Source organism: Protopterus annectens, chromosome 15.part0 (assembly GCF_019279795.1).
Source record: "Protopterus annectens isolate FY-2018-M chromosome 15.part0, PAN1.0, whole genome shotgun sequence".
Lineage (NCBI taxonomy): Eukaryota > Metazoa > Chordata > Ceratodontiformes > Protopteridae > Protopterus > Protopterus annectens.
Genome location: NC_056749.1, coordinates 544312148 through 544335434, shown reverse-complemented (window position 1 = coordinate 544335434; position 23287 = coordinate 544312148). Strand labels below are relative to the sequence as shown.

At 40.9% G+C, this 23287-nt stretch overlaps 1 protein-coding gene across 3 annotated transcripts in view; it reads right to left on the bottom strand.

The window, feature by feature from the left end:
- Window positions 1-23287, bottom strand: part of LOC122789915 — a 931531-nt gene that overhangs the window by 127705 nt on the left and 780539 nt on the right. For 2 of the 3 annotated variants that reach the window (XM_044057371.1, XM_044057370.1), the window contains exon 9: window positions 11861-11940. In XM_044057371.1, the coding sequence (XP_043913306.1) occupies window positions 11861-11940 (80 nt within the window). Of the gene's footprint in view, window positions 1-11860; window positions 11941-23287 lie in introns of those variants that run through there. The other variant, XM_044057372.1, reaches the window with a different exon arrangement.

The window sequence follows — 23287 nt, the reverse complement described above, 5'->3', positions numbered from 1 at the left end:
CAATGATTTCAAGGCCCAGATTCCAGAACACACCGCACTAAGGGTAAGGCACTATTCTAAGCACGTGATAACTTCAAATTGTATGAAATTTGAAGACAAGGATTCAATGAATCAATTTACTACATTTACTGGTTCAGATGGTGTATTAACACACGCACATCACTAAATAAAAAAGAATGTTTCTTTTCTAGCACTAAGAAACAGCAGACAATCAATGATTTCAAGGCCCAGATTCCAGAACACACCGCACTAAGGGTAAGGCACTATTCTAAGCACGTGATAACTTCAAATTGTATGAAATTTGAAGACAAGGATTCAATGAATCCTCATTAGAGGTGAATAAATGACGGTTTACATAAGCCCTTATGGGTAGGCCTGCTATTGTGATTCTGAAAGAAATATGATCTCCTCAGCCCTGAAACCTCATAACAAGTTTGATCCTGTGGAGCACACCAATAATATATGGCATGCCCAACAGCAAGGACCAAGAAGGATGCCCACTACACTAAAGGGAGGCACAGACATGCAACATTCAATCACCTTTTTACCTAAAATACTAAAAAATATGTAGAACACACTGTGAAAGGGTACAGCTCTGCCCTGGCTAAGGATCCTACCGTAAAACTTTCTACATCTTACATTATCCTATCATACCCAACAAGTTAAAACACTGATGAAGTTCCCTTACTACTCCTGCCTCATACCATACAAATAATCTGCAGCCTGTATGCAAACACCCTACACTGTCTTCACTGACACAGTAATGTAGCGATATTTTCCTTGACTTTCCCATTCACAATTACTGTAAGTATATAAAACAGGCAATCCACCTGGGTTAATTATGTCTTGTAAAATATTAATGATAATTATTCTGCTGACAAATGCATGTTTGTTGAGTCCTACAATTCACCAAGTGACTTTTTTTATTTTTTTTAAATGAAAGTTATGTACTTACCATAACACTAGGTTAGTGCTGTCTTCTTCTGTCAGTCTCAATGAATAGGTTTAATCAGATCCAAAGCAAGCAACTTTGAGATTCTTGGATCCAGGGTTCACCCTCCTCACCTTTACCCATAATTTCCTTCCATCTTCCAGTACCTTAGATCAAGTTTGTCTGCCTATACCCCAGATGTACACCAACATTCTATGAAGAAGGTAATAAAGGAAACCAGAGGTAAACAAGGACACAGTACCACACTGTATTCAAGGCTCAGGACATGTCCAATAAGGTTAATCGAGAGCCATACATGTCATAATTTGGTAAGAGAGAACAGGGGAGGGGATGTGAAGACAACATGGAGCTAGCATTATGCCAAGTACACAACTTTCAATCTGATGTTGTATTTTTCTGTTTTCCTCAACTAACAGGAAAGAGACACCAGCAACTAAACAATTGGAATGGAATGTTATCCTGAGGGATGGTGAAGCCAAAGGAAGCCCAGGACCTAGACTGCAGGCCCGGATTATAATGGGAAACGATATGAACACAACAGCAGCAGGATCATCATCTATGGACACTGGCTAAAAAGGTGCAGATGCTGTAACTGCTCTAGTAGAATGGGCTTTAGGTTTGTGAAGTACAGACGGTCCCTTTGTTTGCACACAAAGGTAAGACAACTGGATAGACATCTGGGTAGTGGGACCTTGGAAATACTATCTCCCAATCTGGCCCTGGAAAAGGAAAGAAAAAGCTAACTGTCTTCCTGAAACTTTTATTGCAATGTAAATAAAATCTCACCTGACAATGAACATCTAGCAAATGTAAAGTATACGCTCCTTTGTTTGAGAAATTAGGGAAGAAAACCAGCAAATTAAAGGCTTGATTCAGGGCAGCTTCCAAAGCCACATCAGGAAGAAAGTTAGGATTAGTTCAGAGAACCTATCCTTTAAAACAAAAGTGGCTTACACGACAAAAACCCTCCTGGCTGTGGTAATCCCTATCAGGAAAACTGTTTGCCAATACAGAAATTATAGTTCTGTTGAAGCTCCCAGTTTAAAGGCGCTCCAGTCAGGGTCTAGAGCAAAATAGTAACATTCTAAGGTGTGAATGGGTCACTTAATAGTGGTGTAAGAAATAAATGCCATAGACAATTTCAATTAAGCAAATGGAGTCTGATTTCCCCCACAAAAAATGGAAATACCTGCTAGCTGAACCTTAATGGTAGAAAACCGTGCCTTCTTGAAATAAACCTGGCAAAACTTCTAGAATGGAAGATAAAGAATCTAGACCACAGCAGGAAGACCACGTTGTAAAGCCTCTTCCACCTCCTTCGATAGACTTTCCTGGCTGTTGTTTTTTTTGAGATGAAGACAGAATATGAATCACAGCAGAGGAAAGTCTTGCATTTCTGGCCATCACTGCAATCGCAGAAAACAAGCAGTTCATTTTATTGCTTTGACGTCAGGATGAGGCAGGACAGATTGGTGATAGCATGTCTGGGAAAGGTTCCAGCACCCAGGGAGGGTGTTTCAGACGAGGTCATAGGAAAGGGAACCATATCTAATGAAGTCAGAAGAGGGCCGATGAAGATCGATCACTCTCTCTCTCTCTCTGCACCAAACTGCTTTCTGAAGAAATGCTGACATGAGGGGAAAAGATGTACAAGACACCGGGGGGCCAAATGTGGGTCAGAGCACCTCTTATTGACCTTCCCTTCTGGGGAGTCAGGGCAAAGTGGCTGCTGCATTTGATGCTAAGAGGGTCAGCAAAAAGATCACAGTAAAGCTGGCCCCAGTGACTGAATATTTAATTTGAAACCAAATGATTGGGAGACTCTTAAGGCAGGAGAATGGACCTGCTCAGATTGTCTGCTAACACGCTAGATTTCCCTCAAATATGCATCGCCACAGGAACACGCTGTGAAGCCATCAACCACAGCCACCCTCATGGCTCCTCAACACAATGGATATGATTGGGTTGCCCCTTGCTTGCTGACACCAGACTATCTACATAACCTCTGTCTGAACTGAACTCTAAAACAACTGGGCTGGCTAGAACTCCTTAATCAGCTACGATTTAACCAACTTACAATAGCTCATAAAACCCTATACCAACCCAGCAACACTCCAATTCTCTCTACCCTCATTACGCCATATAATAACCTCAAGAATTTACGCTCCTCTAACAAAATGTTGATTAATACTACCTTAGCAAAAAACTTAGCAGGTGACTCCTTAATCTCCAACTACTTTGGTAAAGTATGGAATCAACTACCACATGATCTTACATCTCAGACTTCTCTCCCACTCTTTAAAACTAATCTAAAACTTTTTCTCAATAACCACTGGTTATGCTCTTGTACCAACCCTGACTAACTGTTATCCTTAACTAACTGTTCCACTCCAAAACCACTATATTCCTACCAAGAAACCCTCTATACACTACACTCTATATATTAACCTATATTTACTTAAATACTAATGTCTCCGAGTCTCCACTACTGTTTTCCTTATTTGTCTATTTAAGTCAATTTTTATTTTTTTTTTTCTTCTATTTTTTATGTAAACTTTTTTACTCAGTTTTGTATTACTGTCTTTCGATGCCTTTTGTAATCATTTATGTTACATTTTAAATTTTTGTAAGTTTTTTTTTTCTCTGGAGCTTTTCTCCCCGGGCCTCTACTGAAAATGGACATGTATCCAGTTGAACTAGCCTGGTCAACAAATGTAAAATAAATAAATAAATCACACCCCTGGGAAGGGAGTCCTGGAAGGCCTGCAATACTAGGATGACTGCTCTCATCTCCAGCATGCTAATGTGAAATTTGGCCTCTGAAGATGTCCACATACTTTGCACAGTCTTCACTTTGAAATGCCCCCATCCACAACTCCAGTAGGGAAGTGTTCTTGGCAAATGTGGCAATGAGGGTGGAAAAAATGAAGGGACTACCTAGAAGAACCAGTGGGGAAGTTAACCATCAATGAATATGACGTATGCATATCCTCATCAGACTATGAGAAACTGCATGAGTTGATAAAGTATGGACCACTGAGACAGAGTTCACTCAGCACCCTCAGCAGAATCTGGCATGAGGGACCAGATTTACTGAAGCTGTCAATTAACCAAATAAGCAAAGAATACACATTATCAGGCATTTTGAATAGGAAAGGACTTTGGACCTGTTGACACAGGGAAAGGACTCTGTAATCCAGCAGTATGGCAATTAGTAAAGTGTTATCCAGCCATATTGATTGTGATTTCTAGCTGGGGGCACACCAGGGATGCCACAATGAGACCAAAGAGCAGTGACATGAACTGAAAGTGACTGGCTCCCAGTTGAAAGTGGCAAAACCTCCTGGACTGCCACGCTGGCTTGATGTGGTAGCAGGCCTCCTGCAGATCCACTGAGCACTTCCAGCCATCCTTCTTCAACAAAGGTAAAATGGACTGAACTGTGGCCATTCAAAATTCTGTTTTACAAACTGATTTAGACGACAGAGGTCCACAATGTGCCTGAGATTCCCAGTTTTTCTTTGGAACAAAAGAGAACAGATTTCGGACCCTTGTTGGTCCGATGAACCTCCTGAATGACTTATTTTTCTAGCAGCTTTGATATTTCTACAGCTATTGTCTTCCTTTGACTGGATGGGATACAAGAAAGTTTTCTTTGCTTGCTTATGGGTTGGAAAGCAAAGAATAATGTATCTGCCAGTCTCTCTCAAAGTGCCATAAGCAAAACTTTGGAAGTTAAGGAACCACAATCTCTTTCCACCCTTTTGGTTCTAGGAGAATGTCCTACCGGGATGGAAAAACAAATGACCATGCAAGACAGTGCTTTGTCCTCTAGTTCTTTTCGCTGAGCATTATTTTTAACTTTAGATCGGAAAAGGGTGGACTCGTCGAAAAAGGGGATTCAAAAGGGATGTATCCAGGTATGTCAACATACAGCAATGCCACTGACTGCTGCTCTAGAAGTGCTATCAGTTACATTTGATAACAGATGCATAGACATGTTGGATATGGACTGCAGCCAGCTGCGAGTCCACTGCCTTGCAGACTTCTGCAGATTGGATACCCAAGAGAGGCTTGGACAGTTCCTCAGTCAAGCATCTCTGGAATCTGATTAGGTTAACATGACATACCATAACAGTAGATGTTGGAATGATCACTGCTGCATTAGCCTTTGCTATATAGAGTATATCCTGCCAAGGACATAACCACCAGCCAACTTTTAATGTTTCAGTTCACCTTCCATGTGTCTAAACCGTTAGCTCAAGCTGAACTGACAAAAAAATAGGATTTGGCAACAAGCCCTTCGGGCTTTCATGCCAACAGAGAGAGAGAGAGTGGATGAGCCCTTAAAGGGCAATGCTAGGAAGAAAAAAAAAAAGTGTCCATACCCTGGAATAAACACACACAAAAGGGGGGGGGGGTGAGCGAGGAAACAGCTACTGCAGCACTGATTATTCGAACATCTGCTGCTATGGTAAGTTTACTTGCACAAGTATACTATGTTCATCATACACATTATCAAGCCTTACCTATAGGTAAGGCCTTTACCTAGGTAAATTACCCTAGCTTACTATATTTGAAGGATAAAAGGAAGTGTTCAGCAGCCCTTGGAAACTGGTTCAAGCAAACTTTGACCTAGATCTAGAGAAATGAACATATGTACAGAGGACAAGTTGTTGCTTCTAGGATACTTCTAGAACACAACCCTTTCCAAAAAGCCATAGAGGAAGCCAAGGTCCTGGTAGAGAGGGCCTTAACCATGCCTGGAATAGTTTTGTTATGATGACTATAACAAAAGGTAATTTAGACAACCATTTGGAAATCTGTTTTGACAGAGGTTGCCCTTTCTTCTAAGCTTCACAAGAAATGAAAAATTGATTCAAAGACCTGATTCTGTAAAGACAGTACTGGAGTTGTCTATGGACATCCAAGATATGGAGTATCCCCTCTCTCCCTCATTTTTAGGTTCAGGGAAGATGGATAGCTTGGCTTAAAGTAAACTCAAACACCATTTTGGGTATTAAAGAAGGATTAGTTCTCATGAAACTCTGCCTCTGTGGGAAAACAAGATATGGTTGGCTCAATAAAAGAGCCAACAACTCATATACTCTTCTGGCAGAAGTCATTGCAGTCAGCAAAAAAAAAAAAAAAAATTCATGTTAAGAACTTTAGTCAGCCAGATAAGCCAGTACAAATGGAGCAAATTATTAGCTTTTTAACATAAAATTAAGATCCCAAGGACAGGCCAGTAGTTTTCTTGGAGGCCTCTATGCAAAACCCCTTTCAAAAACATTTTAATGTGAAACTGCAGTGAAAGAAAATCCATGAGGAGGAATGCTAAAATGGCCGATAAATGAATCTTGATGGAGGAGTAAGAAAGGCCATAGGTTAGTAATCCACACAAATATTGTAAAACCAGAGAACAACTAGCCTTCAATGGGTGCTGTTTATATTGTTGGCACCAACTAGAAAACTTTTTCCATTTGCTAATATATGATTTTTTACCAGCAGGCTTTTTTGCCTGCACTCGTATCTGCTGCACGCCCTCAGTTAACAAGACCCTAAAGGAAATTAAGACACTATCATCCAAGCAGTAAATTGAAGATGACTGAAGTCTGGATGTATCAAATATCCCTGATCTTGTGTGAGTAGATCTATTCTGCGAGGAAGCTTGTAATTGCCCCTGGCTGTTTCCAAAATAAGGGAGAACCACTGTTGCCTGGGCCAGAAGGGAGTCAACCTCAATCAGCTTGGGAGATTCCTTCCGATTCTAAATACACTAGATATCAACATTACTGTTAAAGAAAGGAAAAGACATCTGTCTTCCAGGCATTCTTACATGGAGTCCTGGTGGAGAATTTTGCCAGCTGATTGTTCACAGAGGAGGCAAAAAAGTCTATTTAAGGAACTCCCACAGATGGATCAAATCTTTTAACCCCTGCCCGTGATCTAGTTTCCATTGATGAGGGCCTACCCTTATCCTGCTCAGCTCGTCTGCTACACAGTTTTGCTACAATGGAATGCAGGATGTCAACAGAGTGAGACAATGCTGTAACACTACACCCCAAGCTAAAATGGCTAGTCTGCAAAGCAGGTAAGACCTGGTCCACCCTTGCTTTTTGATGTACCATATGACTGTAGTACTGTCTAACAACATGATCTGGTCTCTGAGACCAAAGATGATTCAGAAAGTCAACTGCCTTTATCAGGGCAAACATCTCTTTTAAATTTATGCACCTGCATCCATTCTTGGTGTCCTACACACCTTCGACTTTTATCCCTCCTGCAATTACTCCTCAAACAAAGTCCAGGCGTGTGTGAAGAGTGATTGCTTTGGAGCAGTGAGGAAGAAGCAGAGACCTGTAACTAGGGATATTTGCTGTCTCCACAAAGTGATTTCTGATAAACATAAGCACGTGGATTTGGGACAAAAAAGACTTCAGATACCACTGTATCTTTTTCATGTGGAGTCTTGCCAAGGGTAGCATGAGAATCCTGGATGCCATGAGACCAAAAATCCTGAGGTATTCACTGGCAGCAAAGAAAGTTTTAATGAAAAACCTTAGAAATAGAACTCCACAGAGATGTTTTTTCCCCCTGTGGAAAAAAAGCTCTTTGAACTGAGGTGTCTAGCTGACACACCAAGGACCGAAATCCTGTTTGAAGAAGTCCAAAAAGATTTGAATGTTCTCTTGGAATCACAGTTCCACCAAGTTAAGAGATTCTTGACACTCTGAAAAAGACTTTGCAAAGATAAAGAAGTCATATAAATATGGAAAATGTGGATACCTCGTAACCTGCAATGAGCTATAACTGCAGCTAGATACTTTTTTGAACACTTTTGATGCAGTGGATAGTCCAAAGAGTAAGAAAGAGAACCGATAATGTGATCCAGACACACAGAACCTTAAAACACCTGAAGTCTGGGTGAATAGGGATGTGATGACAATCATCGTTGAAATATAGTACTAACATGAAACTTAAATGAGGAAGAAGAGGTAACAGGTCGTGAAAACAGCATTTTGAACTTGGGCACCATTAAAAACTGGTTTAGGAAAGAAAAGACCCAGAACTACTCTCCAAGCATTTTCTTTGGTACTAAAAACACCCTCTAATAAAAACCTTTCCCAACCTAGGGAGGAGAAACTGCTTCAATCACTCCATGGGACACTATGTGTTAAAAGACAGGGGGAATAAAGGAGTCTGGTGAATGAATAATTACCCCCGGAAAGAAGGGATTTCCTGGCACTGCCATCTGTAACCTTGAGGAATAATCTTCAGAACCCATTTGTCTAGAATCATCTGCTGCTAAGAGAAAAGTACAGATTTAGACATTCTGGAAGGGAAAAATGGGCTACCAGGGATGGGGAGGGGGTCCCTTAAATAGTCACTCTGACCTGTTGGACTGTTCCTAAATTCTTCTTGGAACCCCTACCATTTCTTAAACATCTGTTAACACACATTTTGTTGAGAATGTATTTTGCTTTTTGCTAAACTGGATGAGGAGTTAGAGAATCTCTTAAAACACTTTGGAAAAGGAGCATTTAAAATCTAATTTTTCACATCTGGGAGGTTCTGAGACTGCAGCCAGGCCCCTCAAGCAGCATCAATGGCCATAGCCCTGGAAGATGTGCCAACTGAGTCATACACACACTGAGCAATGAGTTATGAATTGTACAATGAAAAATTGAATGATTTAAAGCATGTTCTTCCTCACAAAACATTCCTCATACTTTCACAATTAGAATCAACACACACATGACCCTGACAATTCAAAATTCTGAAAAAAAGAGTGTTGCAGAAGCATACAGTTTTTCCTATGCATATCAATAATCTTCTCATCCTTGTCAGAAAGAGTAGATTTGAAATTAACTAAATGTTTAGTAGCAGTACGATTAACTAAACCTATAACTGCTGGGTCAGGTTTGGGAAGAATGTATAAAAACTTAAAAGACTGAGGAACTTTATACATGGTAATGGAAAATTGAAGGCAGTGACACACACACATGACACACAGACATTCTGCAAAGCTGACAGAAATACAGTAATGTGTAAAGGTTCTGATAATTCCTAATTTAATAGTGTATAATACTTTCTGAGGGACTGTGAAACCTCAGTGTAATCTCACTGGAAACAATGGCACATTCTGAAAATAGTCTCAGAGAAAGAGAACCCCCCCCCCAGGCAGAATCAGAAACTGAGATTTCCTTGGAGTCTGTATCAGAAAACAGAGCTGTCCAGATTCAGAATCTTGAATCTCTTCAGGAAAAGAGGTACCCCTATTTCCTTTACCAGAAGCCACCTGAAAAAGAAGGACTGAGCATGAATTAAACCCTGAGCCAGACCAAGTAAACCATTCCTGTCAAAGGAAATTTGAGTAGTAGATACATGTTAAGTTTTCAGTATCTTTTGAAAGGAAAACTGGGTCAACAGTATTAATGACAGCAGCAGCTTCCCTAGGGATGGGTACAACTTTCTGACCAAAAAGGGAAGTGTCCCCTGTTCCCTCTCCCAGGACTAACAATAGTAAATTTCCCTTGCTCAATGAGGGGGCCCCCAATAGCCACAGAGGGCATGGCTAATCCCTTGTCCATAGCGCCTGTAGGTGCTACACCAAAGGGATTCAGGGTAAAATGCAAGTGGTGTGAAGAACAAGCTATGCCCACAGCAGAGTCACCCACCTACAGCTTAGGCAAACTGCTAGCCTGCTGCTGTGGCAAAGGCTGTTTGTTTAACTCCTTTTTTCCATTGCTGGAAGCAGGACAGACTCTGGGACCAACAGTTTGTTCCATGGTCAAGACAAAATAGTGCATCTTTCTCACTGCAAACAAGAAAAGTTGGTAAATTAAGTCTTTAAAAGTCAGTTTTTTCACACACAAACACAGTATAAAGCACTTTATTTTACTTTGTGGGGCTGGCATCGTGATTTAAACAATTTCTTTTCAGAAAAATGGTTTTCAATTACTTAAGCAACTTATAAACTGGAAGGCAAAAACATGCATCCCGTAAAGTTAAGTTTCATTACAGTCTAGTAAAAAAAAAAACTCCAATCTTAAAAATGACTTCCTTAAACAGAAAAGTACAATAAAAACAATATATTGTGGAAGGTTTTCCCCAAAGGGAATTTATCTGCCCATCAAAGGAGCAGCTCAAGTGCACCACTGATCTTTGAAAGCCAGGCAGGGAACAATCTTTTCAATAGCAGGGAAGCTCTGAAGGATTTGGCATCCAAACCTGTTTTTTAGTCAGCTCAGGTCGAGCTGACCACCTGTGTGGGCAAGTGGAAGTTATTCTGAAACTGGAAGGCTGTTATATCCTTGGTGGGATGTAAACCATCCAGCTAAGGTTACTGCAGCAGTGATCGACATGATTAACACCTTCAAAATTGACCACATACCTGATCAACAAATAAAATTTTTGTGTATACGAAGATCTGTGGTATCCATAATACTGATCAATAACAAATTTATCATCAATATAGTTTCACAGACTGTATTTCCCCCTGCATGGTGGTGAGAATTTTTTGGAAAAGAAAATTCGGTTTATCTGCTAAGTCAACAACCTGCATGTGTGTGTGTGTGTGTGTGTGTGTGTGTGTGTGTGTGTGTGTGTGTGTGTGTGAGAAAATACTTAGTGCCGATTAACTGCAAAAACAAGATGAGAGTTATAAGACCAACAAAGCAAGTAAAGGATGGTGGCTACAGACTTGAAGCAACAAGAGAAAAATTAATTAGGCAAGTTGAGTTTTGCTTACTTCCAAATGCTGAAAAAGACCTGGCCAAAAACTGAAGTCCATCTGACCAGTGATTCTACAGCAGAATTACAGCAATACATTTTCTTTATCATACATATCTGAAATAACTGCCATTTTATATGGATGGATTGGTAAAGTGGACCAAATGCACTACACGGTGTTTGGTATTTCACACCCACCTGACATCTAGCAGGCAGAATCATTGTATATATCTGTGAGTGTGTATAACACACACACACAGCATGAATCTGCAAACCAGCATTACTTTTAAAACAGATCATTAAAAGTTCACGTGACACAACCCCTCCAATCATAAAACTACAACAACTAAGTAAATAGTAAACTAATGCTGTTAATGGTTTATTTGAGTTGCACCGATGAAGGGCTATGCCTGAAAGCTTTGCTGTGCTGTGTTTTGTTGAATAAATTTTGCAGTTTCATTAATTGATGTTTCCTCAGCCTGAAGTTTGTTTCTGTGTCTTTGTGGTTGGTTCACTGCTATTATTGCCCTTCTGTATCTAACTCCACAGTGACCGAATTCAATGGTCTGATTTGCTAAAGCCTTTTTTTAAAGGCAAAACCTTTGCTGTTATACTGGGTGATAGTTTGCCCTTACTAAAAAAATATTAACATTATTTTAATTACACAAATTCAAACTAAAAAATGAAACAGAGAGGCACTTTTATAGCTGTTAAGAAGACTAGTGTGTTTTAATCAGAAGTACTTACAGTAGTAAATATCATTAAACAAAGGTGGGCTGAGCATGCAAATGTAAATCGACTGAAGAAAAAGTATGATTTGTTTAAGAGCAGCTTTTCCTTATTGCACCAGAAGGCTTAAGGGTGTGATATTCAGACTAAGACAATGAAAGCTATAGCATATGTGGCTAGTGCTATGACCAGTTGTGGCCAGCTGGGTGCATGAAGCCAAGAAAGTGCAACTATATACCTCATGTTGGGTTTTGAGGTTGCAAAGGAGGGTAGTGCAACACATCTCAAATTTAAACAGCAAAGGGGATAGATGCTCTTACAGGAAATACGCATTTGGGGTAAAAGCATATGTATGAGACAGAGGAATTTTCTGCATATCATTTGATCAGATAAAGCCAAATGTCACACGAGTAAGAACAGTTATCCAGAAAGAAATGTACTAACCTCTTGGGTGATTTTTGGGGTATCCAGACATTTTTGCAAATCCAAATCTCACCATCACTTGGGAAAAGGATTCTCCTCTTCTACCAACCAAAAAGAAAAAAAACAGCATTAATGTAACAGCAAATAAATGAGAAGAAGAAAACAACAGAAAGTACACACCATATCAAATGATCTTTGAAAGGGGCCCTTGCAGTTTCTGTAACACCTGTCCTATAGCAGTTCTAAACACCTCACATTTGCAGCAGTACGCCCCTTCTGCTCCATGCGAGCACCCCTCACTCCTGGGTTAAAGGGTAAACATACCCTTTAGGTAAGAAACTATACTAGTTGATTTCAATACCGATTGGCAAACCTATTCATCAGATAACCCCTCAAATCATATCAACCTACATGGTTTCACCCAACTGATTTATTCACCCACTAGAATCGACAAAACCATCAACAAACAATCCATTCTCGATTGGACCCTGACTAACAAACCCTCTCTAATCCACCTTTCAGGCTGTCTACCTGACAGCCTAAGTGACCACCTATTAACCTTCTTTCTAAGACATTGTAGCTCACCCACAAAACCAAAATCATACAAGCAAATACTCAATACAAAAAATTCTCTACAGACACCTTTAAACAACTGCTACTAAGCTGTAACTGGTCCCCATTAAAATACCTCCCACTAGATCAGTAACTTATTTCTTGATGTTCAAAACACACTTGCCCCCGTGAAACACATAAGAACAAAAACTAACAACTGCCCATGACTCTCTAAACAAACCAAACAGTTACTAAAACAGAGACACAAACTCTGGTATCAACATATAACCAACAAATCAAAACATTCCCTAGATAACTACCACCACCTAAAAAATGTCTGCAAAAAGCAAATGAGAGCTGATAAATTGTACTATACAAGCATTCAGTTCAAGCATCAAAACAACCCACAAATATTCTGGGCTTCCATCAATCAACTTATCCATCCAGGCTACACTCCCACCCTATCCCCAAATATCAAAAACATAGAAGAAAGCATAGCACCCCACTTTAACTCATTAAACTCCATCCTCTCACTCATAAAAAAACAAAAAAATAGCCTGCAACAAGTCACCCTCCCTACTATTACCAATTCACCTACCTCACTCTCTCTCTCTCAAACCCGTCCAAACAAGTACAATAAAGAAATTGCTAAGCCAACTGAAACCCACAACTCTTGCCACTGACAAACTGCCGACCTACCTCCAATTAGCAGCCGATGTCATCTGCTACCCAGTTTCAATACTGATCAATAGATCTATCACCGACTAAAGAAACAAAATTAGGGTGATCAAACCAGGTGAAAGCACATATAAAAAGTACAGTTTTGTACCTACCATAAATGTAGATGTTCGAGGATCCACATTGCTGCAGTCCTAACTATTGGGTAGTCCGCTGTCCAGTCGGCCCGAATACCAAAGTATATGGCTGACGTCGGTCACGGCGCATTAGACTGACGTCAGTACGTCAGGGTACTAATGCGCATGACCGACGTCATATCCTCAGTCTTTTCTTGCCCCAGATGTCAGAAGACCCTAAAAAGACAAGGCCAAAACCAAAAACACCAAACATACCTGCACCAAAAATATATACAATATATACAAAGGTACCAGAATATAATCTCACCTACACAACCACCCCTAAACACAGAGGGGAAGGAGGGAGGGTAAATTGGACTGCAGCAATGTGGATCCTCGAACATCTACATTTATGGTAGGTACAAAACTGTACTATGTTCTTCATTCCACATTGCTGCAGTCCTAACTATTGGGTAGAATCCCAAAGCAGAGGTAAGGGAGGCTGGCAAATCATAAGGAAGCAGGAGCTGATAATATGCCTTGCAAAATAGCTGTGGCAAAACCAGCCCTAGACTTAGAATAGAGAGGAAGGTGGTAATGCTTAGAGAAAGTATGCACTGAACTCCAAGTAGCTGCCTCCAGAATATCCTTAGTTGCCACCCCCCTTAGAAATGCTGTTGAAGTGGCAGTAGCCCTAGTGGAATGAGGCCTAATCCCAGCTGGAATCTCCTTACCATGATGGGAATAACAAAATGCAATGCAAAACCCAATCCACCTAGAAATAGTTTGTTTTGACACAGGCTTGCCCTGCGAACTCAAAGCAAAAGAAACAAACAACTGCTGAGACTGCCTAAAATCCTTAGTTCTGCTTAAATAATAACGCAATTGCCTATGTACATCTAAAGTGTGCAAAATCTTTTCCCCTTTATTTTGGGGATCTGCATAGAAAGTAGGCAAATGAATAGTTTGGTTTAAAGCCACACTAGAAACCACCTTAGGCATAAAGGAAGGATTAGTATGTAATGATACCCTATCCTTATGAAAAATCAAAAAAGGCTCAACCGCCATAAGGGCCTGTAACTCAGAAACCCTTCTTGCAGAAGTAATGGCCAACAAAAAAGCAGTCTTCCATGACAAGTATTTCAGTTCAGCAGTAGCCGAGGCTCAAAAGGTTGTAGAGTAAGTTTCTCCAACACAAAATTGAGATCCCAAGCAGGAGTAGGAGCTCTACGTGGGGGTCTTATATTCTTTGCCCCTCTAAGAAATTGCTTGAACAAAGGATGTGAAAACAATGGTGGGTCACAATCATAGTGAGCTGAAATTGCTGCAGCATGAATCTTAATGGAAGAGAAAGACAAACCTTTGTCCAATAACTCAGTAAGATATTGAAGAACCACACTCAAATTAGGCTCAGAAATCTCCAAATTCTTTGCTGCAGACCAGAATAAAAATCTCTTCCATTTTTCTGCGTACACTTTCCTTGTACTAGGTCTTCTGGCTTCCATAATCACATTTAAAACTTGTTGAGGAAGTTGAGACCTGCTGTCTTTCAAAACAGAATATGCCAGGCTGTTAGATGAAGAGAGTGAAGCTTGACATTGAGCAGATGACCGTCCCTCTGAGACAACAGGTGTGGAATCAAGGGTAAAGGCCATGGAGGCTTCCTTACCAGACTCCTCAGTAATGGGTACCAGTGCTGCCGAGGCCAATCTGGAGCTATTAAAATCATCCTTGGCTTGTCTTGTCTGACCTTTAGAAGCACCTTTGGGAGAAGAGGCAGAGGTGGAAAAGCATATACATGAAGATTTTGCCAACTGAAAGAAAGAGCATCCACTTTCCAAGCTGTGTGATGAAATCCCTTCGTGCAAAACCTTGGCAGCTGGTGGTTTAGTGGAGAAGCGAACAGATCTATGTCTGGAGTTCCCCATGACACTGTCAATTTTTGAAATACATGAAGATCCAGTTTCCACTCGTGGGGATCCATGATTTGTCTGCTTAACACATCTGCTAAGGAGTTCTGTGCTCCCGGCAGAAACCTTGCCTGAAGAGTTAGTTGCAAGCTGAGCGCAGTCTCCCATAAAATCATTGCTTGCCTGCACAATGGGTAAGAATGTGTTCCCCTTGTTTGTTGATGTACCACATGACAGTTGTGTTGTCTGTTAGAATCAACACCTGCCCTGGAAGAAGTAACTCCTTGAAAGCCATTAATGCAAACTGGACTGCTAACATCTCTTTCATGTTGATATGTAGATGCTGTAGTCTGGCAGGCCACTTGTCTTGTATCCACTTTCCATTTAGATGAGCTCCCCAAGCAATGTCTGAGGCATCTGTCGTTAGAATCTGACTTGCCTCTGGCCGGGTCACAGAGAGTCCCTTGTTTAGGTGACATTCCTGAGCCCACCACAAAAATTCCTTTTGAATGCAAGGTATTATTTGAATGACAGTGTCCAAATCCTGGCAGTGCTGTGTCCATAGACTTTTGAGATACCATTGTAGCTTCCTCATATGCAGTTTGGCATTGGGAAGCACCAGAATACAAGATGCCATGAACCCTAAGGCTTGAAGGACTGTCCTTGCAGTCAGCCCGGACTGAAGAGATAGTTGATGGAAGTAACTGGAAAGATTCTTTTGTTTGTCCGGGGTTAAAATGCCATCTGGGCTGCTGTATTCAGTCTCACACCCAGAAAGCACATGTCTTGAGAGGGTACTAGACTGGACTTTATTTCGTTCACAGAATACCCTAGGCATCTTAGCACTGCTATGACATATTCCAAATGCTGTAGAAGGTCTTCCTTTTCTTGAGCCAGAATCAGGCAGTCGTCCAAGTAAGGACAGATTTGAATTCCTTTTAGCCTGAAGTAAGCTATCACTGGAGCCAGAACCTTTGTGAATACTCTGGGCGCAGTAGATAAGCCAAAGGGCAATGCAGAGAACTGATAATGAGAATTTCCAGCTCGAAAACGCAGATACTTCCTGCAACGTAGTCTTATAGGCACATGAAGGTAAGCTTCCTTGAGATCTAAAGTTACCATCCAGTGATCTTTGCCCAGCAGAGGTAAAAGCTGTTGTAACGTCAACATTTTGAACTTGGGAATGTCCAGATAAGTGTTGAGGATAGATAAATCCAAAATTGGTCTCCACGTGTTCCCCTTCTTTGGTACTAGGAACAGGCGAGAATAAAATCCTAGGCCCCTTTCTGGCACAGGAACTGACTGAATGGCCCCTATTTGGAGCAACAGAGAAATTTGCTTGTGAGCCTCTGTTCTTTGTAGAGGAGGAATGTCTGGCATGCCTTTGAAAGGAGGCAAGGTATGGAAATAAAACCTGTAACCGTGGTGAATGATATCCAGAACCCATCTGTCATGGGTAATTAAATCCCAATTTTCTTTGAAAAGAGACAGCCTTCCTCCCAGAGGTGCTGCCAGGCGAGAATGTACTGGCAGCTGAAAAGGCAGGTCATTGGGTCTGCTTACGAAAGGACTGACCCCTGCCCTCACCAGAAGTCTGAGCAGGTGAACTCCCTGTCCTAGGCCTAAAAGAACCTTGAGCTCTGCCCCTACCACGTCTAGACCTACCCCTAGACTGGGAATCATAAGCAGGATAAGTCCACCCCTTAGTAGGTCAATTTCTACTAAACTTCGGAGGCTGCACCTGCAAAAAATCCTTAACAGTTTGCATAGACTTAGCCTTGTCCTCCATTTTCTTTAAAACTGCTTCCACAGGCGAACCAAACAACACATCAGACTGTAAAGGAGCATCCAAAATCCTTGTCTTAACATGCTCAGCTAAGTTCTGATCTCTCAACCAGGCGTGCCTACGAAGAACAGAACCAGTGGCAGCCACCCTCGAGGAGGCCTGCACAGCATCAAAACCACACTGCAAGGAATGTTTTCCCACTTGTTCAGAAACATGAACTAAATCCTGCAACTCTTTACACTCAATACCTTCAGCCAGAGCATCCACCTTAGACTTCAATTGTGAAAGGAGATAATTCTGATATTTTAACATATGAAACTGACAATTCAACGCCCTCATGGCTAAAGTGGAAGAAGTGTACACTTTCTTTCCCCATCTATCCAAAGCCCTTGCCTCTTTATCAGGAGGAACAGGATTTTTAACTACAGAAGCCTTCACACCTTTAGGCCCCTGAGAGACAGTTTCTGGGTCTGCCCTAGGACTCTTAAAAAGATACTTATGGGCGTCAGGCACCCTATAGTACCTATCCGGTTTAACTGGGGCAGGTGGCAAAGAATCAGGATTTAGTGAAGCCTCTGCAAAAACATCTTCCACCACATTCAGAACAGGAGGTATAGCTAAAGGCCTATGCTGGGGTAAAAACAAGAATTCTCTAAGCCTCTTCCTGGAATCAGAGAAATCTTGACCTTCCCATTTAAAATGCTCCCTCATGGAATGCAGAGTCTCTGAAAAAGAAAAATCCTCAGGAGGCGAAGCTGAAGGAGTAGAATCATCCACATCAGAATCAGAATAAGGAGGAAACTCCTGCAAGTCTTCAGCCGAAGACTCAGAAGCCTCCGAACATTGCTCAAAACTCTCAAACTCAGGTTCCACCCTAGGCCTCTTATCAGGAGGGGGCATAGAACCTCTAATCATTGTAATCAAATCCTCTGCCATTTTTAGCATATGCTTCTTAGGCAAAGACCCTGAAACACTCGGAGAAACCCCCACTGAAGCTAAAGTAGGCCTGCCTCTTAAAGAAGCCTTAGAAACAGAAGGCGAGGCCTTAACCACCTTAGGAAGAGAGGGAAGAACAGCCACCTGAGAAGCCCCCTCAGCCTGGCCTACATCCTGAGAGGACACATCCTGTAACAGTAAAGTGTCTCCCTGAGATTCCAAAGAAACTCCTGGCAGAACCTCCGGCTCCACTGAGCCTTCTAAAGAACCGACGTCCGGGACTGTCGGTTCTTCCATTCTAGGCTTCCCTGCTTTGTCCTTGCGCTTTTTGGCTGAAGCGGGCGTCGGAGCATCCGACGGCATTTTATAATTACAACGCTTCCCAAACACTAACCTGGCACAGTCTAACCTTCTCTTAATAGTGCGTTTGTTAAATCTAGCACAAGAGCGGCATCCAACAACGTCGTGCTCAGGCCCTAAACAAGGTATACACAAAGTATGGTAATCCCTATGAGGTATCTGTTTCCCACAAGAAATACAGTTATTCACTTTTTCTGACATCCGGTTAAATACTGAGGCAAGAAAAAAAACAAAATATTCCCCAACGGGGTACTTAGCCAACTTTGATTCGGTCTGAAACTCTGACTTCAGAAACTTTCAGAACGCCAACCTGCACTCGCAAAAAACTGCTTCTGCATCGGACCATGCGGCAAAAAAGACTGAGGATATGACGTCGGTCATGCGCATTAGTACCCTGACGTACTGACGTCAGTCTAATGCGCCGTGACCGACGTCAGCCATATACTTTGGTATTCGGGCCGACTGGACAGCGGACTACCCAATAGTTAGGACTGCAGCAATGTGGAATGAAGAACATCCACTATCCTTTATTAAAAGTTAAAGTGTTTTCATTCTACAAACACTTTGGAACTTCTTCAGAACAAATCCAACCAAAAAAAAAACTTTAAACACCATATTATAAACACGTGACTCACCAATTAAAACATTTACATAATTAATTAGCTAAAAATTTTAGTTTTGATAAAGATAAAATAGAAACAAAATAATTAAGTCCAGGAAGGGAAGTTGCATTTAACCTAATTTGCGAAATTAATTCCCTCTTGGCGAAATGTTCACCCACAAGATATTCCCGGAGGTCTGACGTAACTTGATCTAAAACTACAAAATGAAAAAATATGGCTGTGGTTAAACATATGCCTAAAAAGAACATTAACTGTTTTTGCATTCTTAATAGCCAGGATATGCTCACCAATCATAGTCTTAAATCCATGTCAGTCTTGCAAAAAAACAAAAACTTCATTACAAGGTACCTCACTATAAGTAACATCCATCAATAAGTAAAACATTTTATTGGTATAAGCAAACTTGTTGATTAACACCAGGCTTTCACCTTTATCTGGGGTTAAGACTCGAATAGTATTGTCAGCATGGACATCATTATGCGAGCATGTTTAAATGTGGTGCCGCATGTGTAATTATATTTGGGTGGGTGAACAATGTTCTGTTAATAGCAGTTTATTTCAGGTTACTGGACATTTTTCTTGTGATACTACTCGGGTTATTTATTTAACTATTTGTAATTCCTGTCCAGCCTTTTATGTTTGTATGAGTAGCAGAAAGCTAAAGACCAGGATTGGTAAGCATAGCATATCCTGGATACTAAGAATGCAAAAACAATCGATACTCTTTTTAGGCATATTATGTTTAACCACAACCATTTTTTCCCCTTTTTTAGTTTTAGATCAAGTTACGTCAGACCGTTGGGGATATCTTGTGGACGAACATTTAGCCAAGAGGGAATTCATTTGACAAATTAGGTTAAATGCAACTTGCTTTCCTGGACTTAATGATTTTGTTTCTATTTCACCTTTACTGAAACTGAAATTTATAGCTAATTAATCATGTAAATGTTTTAACTGGTGGGTCACATGTTTATAATATGATATATAAAGTTTGTTTTTTGTTTTTTTTTTTTTTTGGCTGAATTTGTTCTGAAAAAGCTCCCAAGTGTTTATAGGAATGGAAGCACTCAACTTTTAATAAAGCATATTGGTTTTATATGTGGCTTCACCTGGCTTGAGTACCTTAATTTTGTTTTAGTTGGTTTTGTTTTTTAGTTCTTAGATCTTTCACGAACAGTATGTACCTAAAATCTGGAAAACCTCCTATGTAATCCCACTCCACAATGGAGGCTCCTCACTAAAACTAACTATAGGCCAATATCTATACTATCCCCTCTTTCTAAAATCTTAGAAAAGTGCATCCACTCTCAAATGATGCAACACCTACTATCTAATAAGCTCCTTTCCTATGCACAACATGGATTTCAACTAGGCCACAGTACCACCACGGCACTCTTCAAATTTACCAACACTGTCAACCCACTGAAAAACAGTGGCCATATGGTTGCCTCAATATTTCTCGACATGTCAAAAGCATATGACACAATGTTCCTTGAACAACTCCTACATGAGCTTGCATCACTTGACATACCTAAAAACACTAATTTTGTTCCAAAATTACCTATCTGACTGCTATCAATCAGTCAAATGGCAAGATGACCTCTCCTCCACACTTTTCATTACAGTAGGTGTTCCACAAGGCACAATTCTTGGACCTCTGCTCTTCACAGTTCTGACCAATAACCTACACAAAGCTTGCTTCGATCATACAATATGCAGATGAGCCATCTGCCCCACACCTACCCTAAAACAACTAAAAGACAATACTCAAAAACCGTTTACTGACTTTGAGTCTTAGAAAAATACCAGCTCATCCTTAATCCCAACAAAACCAAACTAATGCTGTGCTCTAACCAATGTAACAACCCCCCCACCATGACTTTACAATCCCCTCATCAAATCACACTCTAATCAAACCCACCTCAAAAACCAAACTACTAGCTATCTTTCTAGATAAGTTAAAATTTGAAAACATATATCTTATGCCATCAAAAAGGCCCACATTAAATTAGGTTCCCTTTACAGAATAAAACCTTCCTTAAACTCTTCCAGACAAGCTATTGCCAGGAACCACTTACTATCCACTTTACTCTTCTGCTCCCCTATATTTGCTAACCTCAAAAAAATCAGACTTAAATAAACTTTAATTTTGCTACCATAAGATACCAGATTTGCCGCTAACCTGCCCCACAGAACCCATCATTGTCTTGCTCTTAAACAACTCAAATGGCTAAACAGTTGCCCAACCTACTAACCCTTAAACCAACTTACCATAGCCTATTCCATAGTTTACCTACCTGACAAATGTTCATCCCTACATTACCTCGTACAAACCCACCTCAATGGCAGGACCCTATGATCCTCAAAAAAATTACTACTCAAAGTTACAAAATCTAACAGCAGCTTTAGAGACCCACTATATTCTAACTACATAACTAAATCATGGAACTCCACTACAAGAACATACTAAACACAGCAAACCTAATGCACTTCAAAAAAACTGCTAAAGTCCCACCTAAATGACAACTGGTTGTGCTCCTGCTCCTCACCAGGCTGAGCCCATTTCTCCCCTCCTCACCCTCTCTCGCCTCATTCTCCACCTTAACTATGTCTCTATGCTTACTGAATACCCTACTTACTCCCATCCTCACCCTCTCTCCCCCTACTCGTCACTTTCAATACATCTATTTGCTTACTGATCCTATGCGATTATAACATTACGCATAACAACTTACAGTACCAAACAGAAATATCCGAGACACTAATCCACTGTATATTAAGCTACAGTATTTCTCAGACACTACTCCAGTAAATGATTTCATGTTACAAAGTATAACTGCCAAAACGTGTTACTAAGTGATCCTGTTAGCTTTATTACTAACTTGAACTGTGATAACGCGTTATGTGATGCCCAGTCGGACTTCCCCAGTAAGCAAATGTTAAATAAAATAATTTTCTAGCAGCAGGCTTTCTTGCATCCATTAGTACCTGCTACATGTCCTCAGTAAACAGACATCTAGACAGAATTATGACCCTATCATCCAGGCAGTCAAATGAAGAGGTGCATCAAATAACCCTGATCCTGTGAGAGTAGATCCAGTCTGTGAGAAAGCTTGTAACTGTCCCTGGCCACCCACTGCTGTCAGCACCACAATAATCTTGGGAGATTCCTTCAGAATCATTAGATGTACCCTGGATACTAGTGGAAAGGGTGGAAAATTATACAGGAACATTCCTGCACAAGGAAAAGAAAAGGCATCTGTCTTCTAGGCCTTTCTGCATGGAGTCCTGGAGCAGAAACTTGCCAGATGTTTGTTCAGAGAGGAGGGCAAATAGGTCTACTTCAGGAACTCCTCAAAGAATGACCAAATTGTGGAAAAAACCCTGAAATGGTTTCTATTTGTGGGTGTCTGCCATTGTTCTGCTCAGCTTGTCTGCCACACAAATTTGCTTTGACAGAACAGGATGTCTACAGGGTGAGACTATGCTGTGAAGCTATTATCTGCAGCTAACATGACTAACCTGCAAAGGGGTATGACCTGGTTTCCCCCTTGCTTGTTGATGTACCACATAACTGTGGAACAACTTGAAATAGTCCTGGGATCCAAAGATGATTCAGATAGTCCACAGCCTTGATCAAGACAAGCATCTCATACTTATGTGCTTGTGCCTGTCTTTTGTGTCTCACACGGTTCCCACTTCGTATCATCTAATTTAATTTCATCGAAGCTCAAAACATCGAGACCAAATTGTCGAAAACGCAAATCGTCGAAAACCCATATCATCGAATCTCAAATCATTGAAAACTAGAAAGCAACTAGAAATAACATTCCAGAGTTAGTACTGCATTTATGCAGGGGGGCAAGCACCCCTGCAGCCCCCATGTGGGGGGCTCCGCCCCCCACACCCCCCGTAAATAAATATACCAACTCCAAGGTTGCACTACAGTGGGGGAAAATGTAATTTCCTAACCCCACTATAGTGCGACCTTGCAGTTGGTATATTTAATTACGGGGGGGGGGGGCAGAGCCCCCCCATGGGGGGTGCAGGGGGGGCTTGCCCCCCTGCATAAATGTAGTAACTAGTGTCTGGGATGTTATTTCTAGTTGCTTTCTAGTTTTCAATGATTTGAGATTCGATGATATGAGTTTTTGACGATTTGGTCTGGATGTTTTCAAATTCGATTAAATGAAATTCGATGATATGAAGTGGAACCGTCTCACACACCTTGCACTTTTATCCCTCTCGAAAATTTTCCACAAGCAACGTCTGATAGGTCTGTGGTGACTGGTTGCTTTAGAACAGGGAGGGAGAAAGAAAGAAAGACCTGGATTTAAAGGTATTTGCTGTCTCCACCAAATGATTTCTCTTTTGACAAACTCCAGTACTGGAATTTGAAAAGACAAAAGATGTTGGTGCTGCAACCAAAGAGATTTCAGAAAACAATGTACATTTCTCATGTTGAGTCTTTCCAGAATTATCATGAG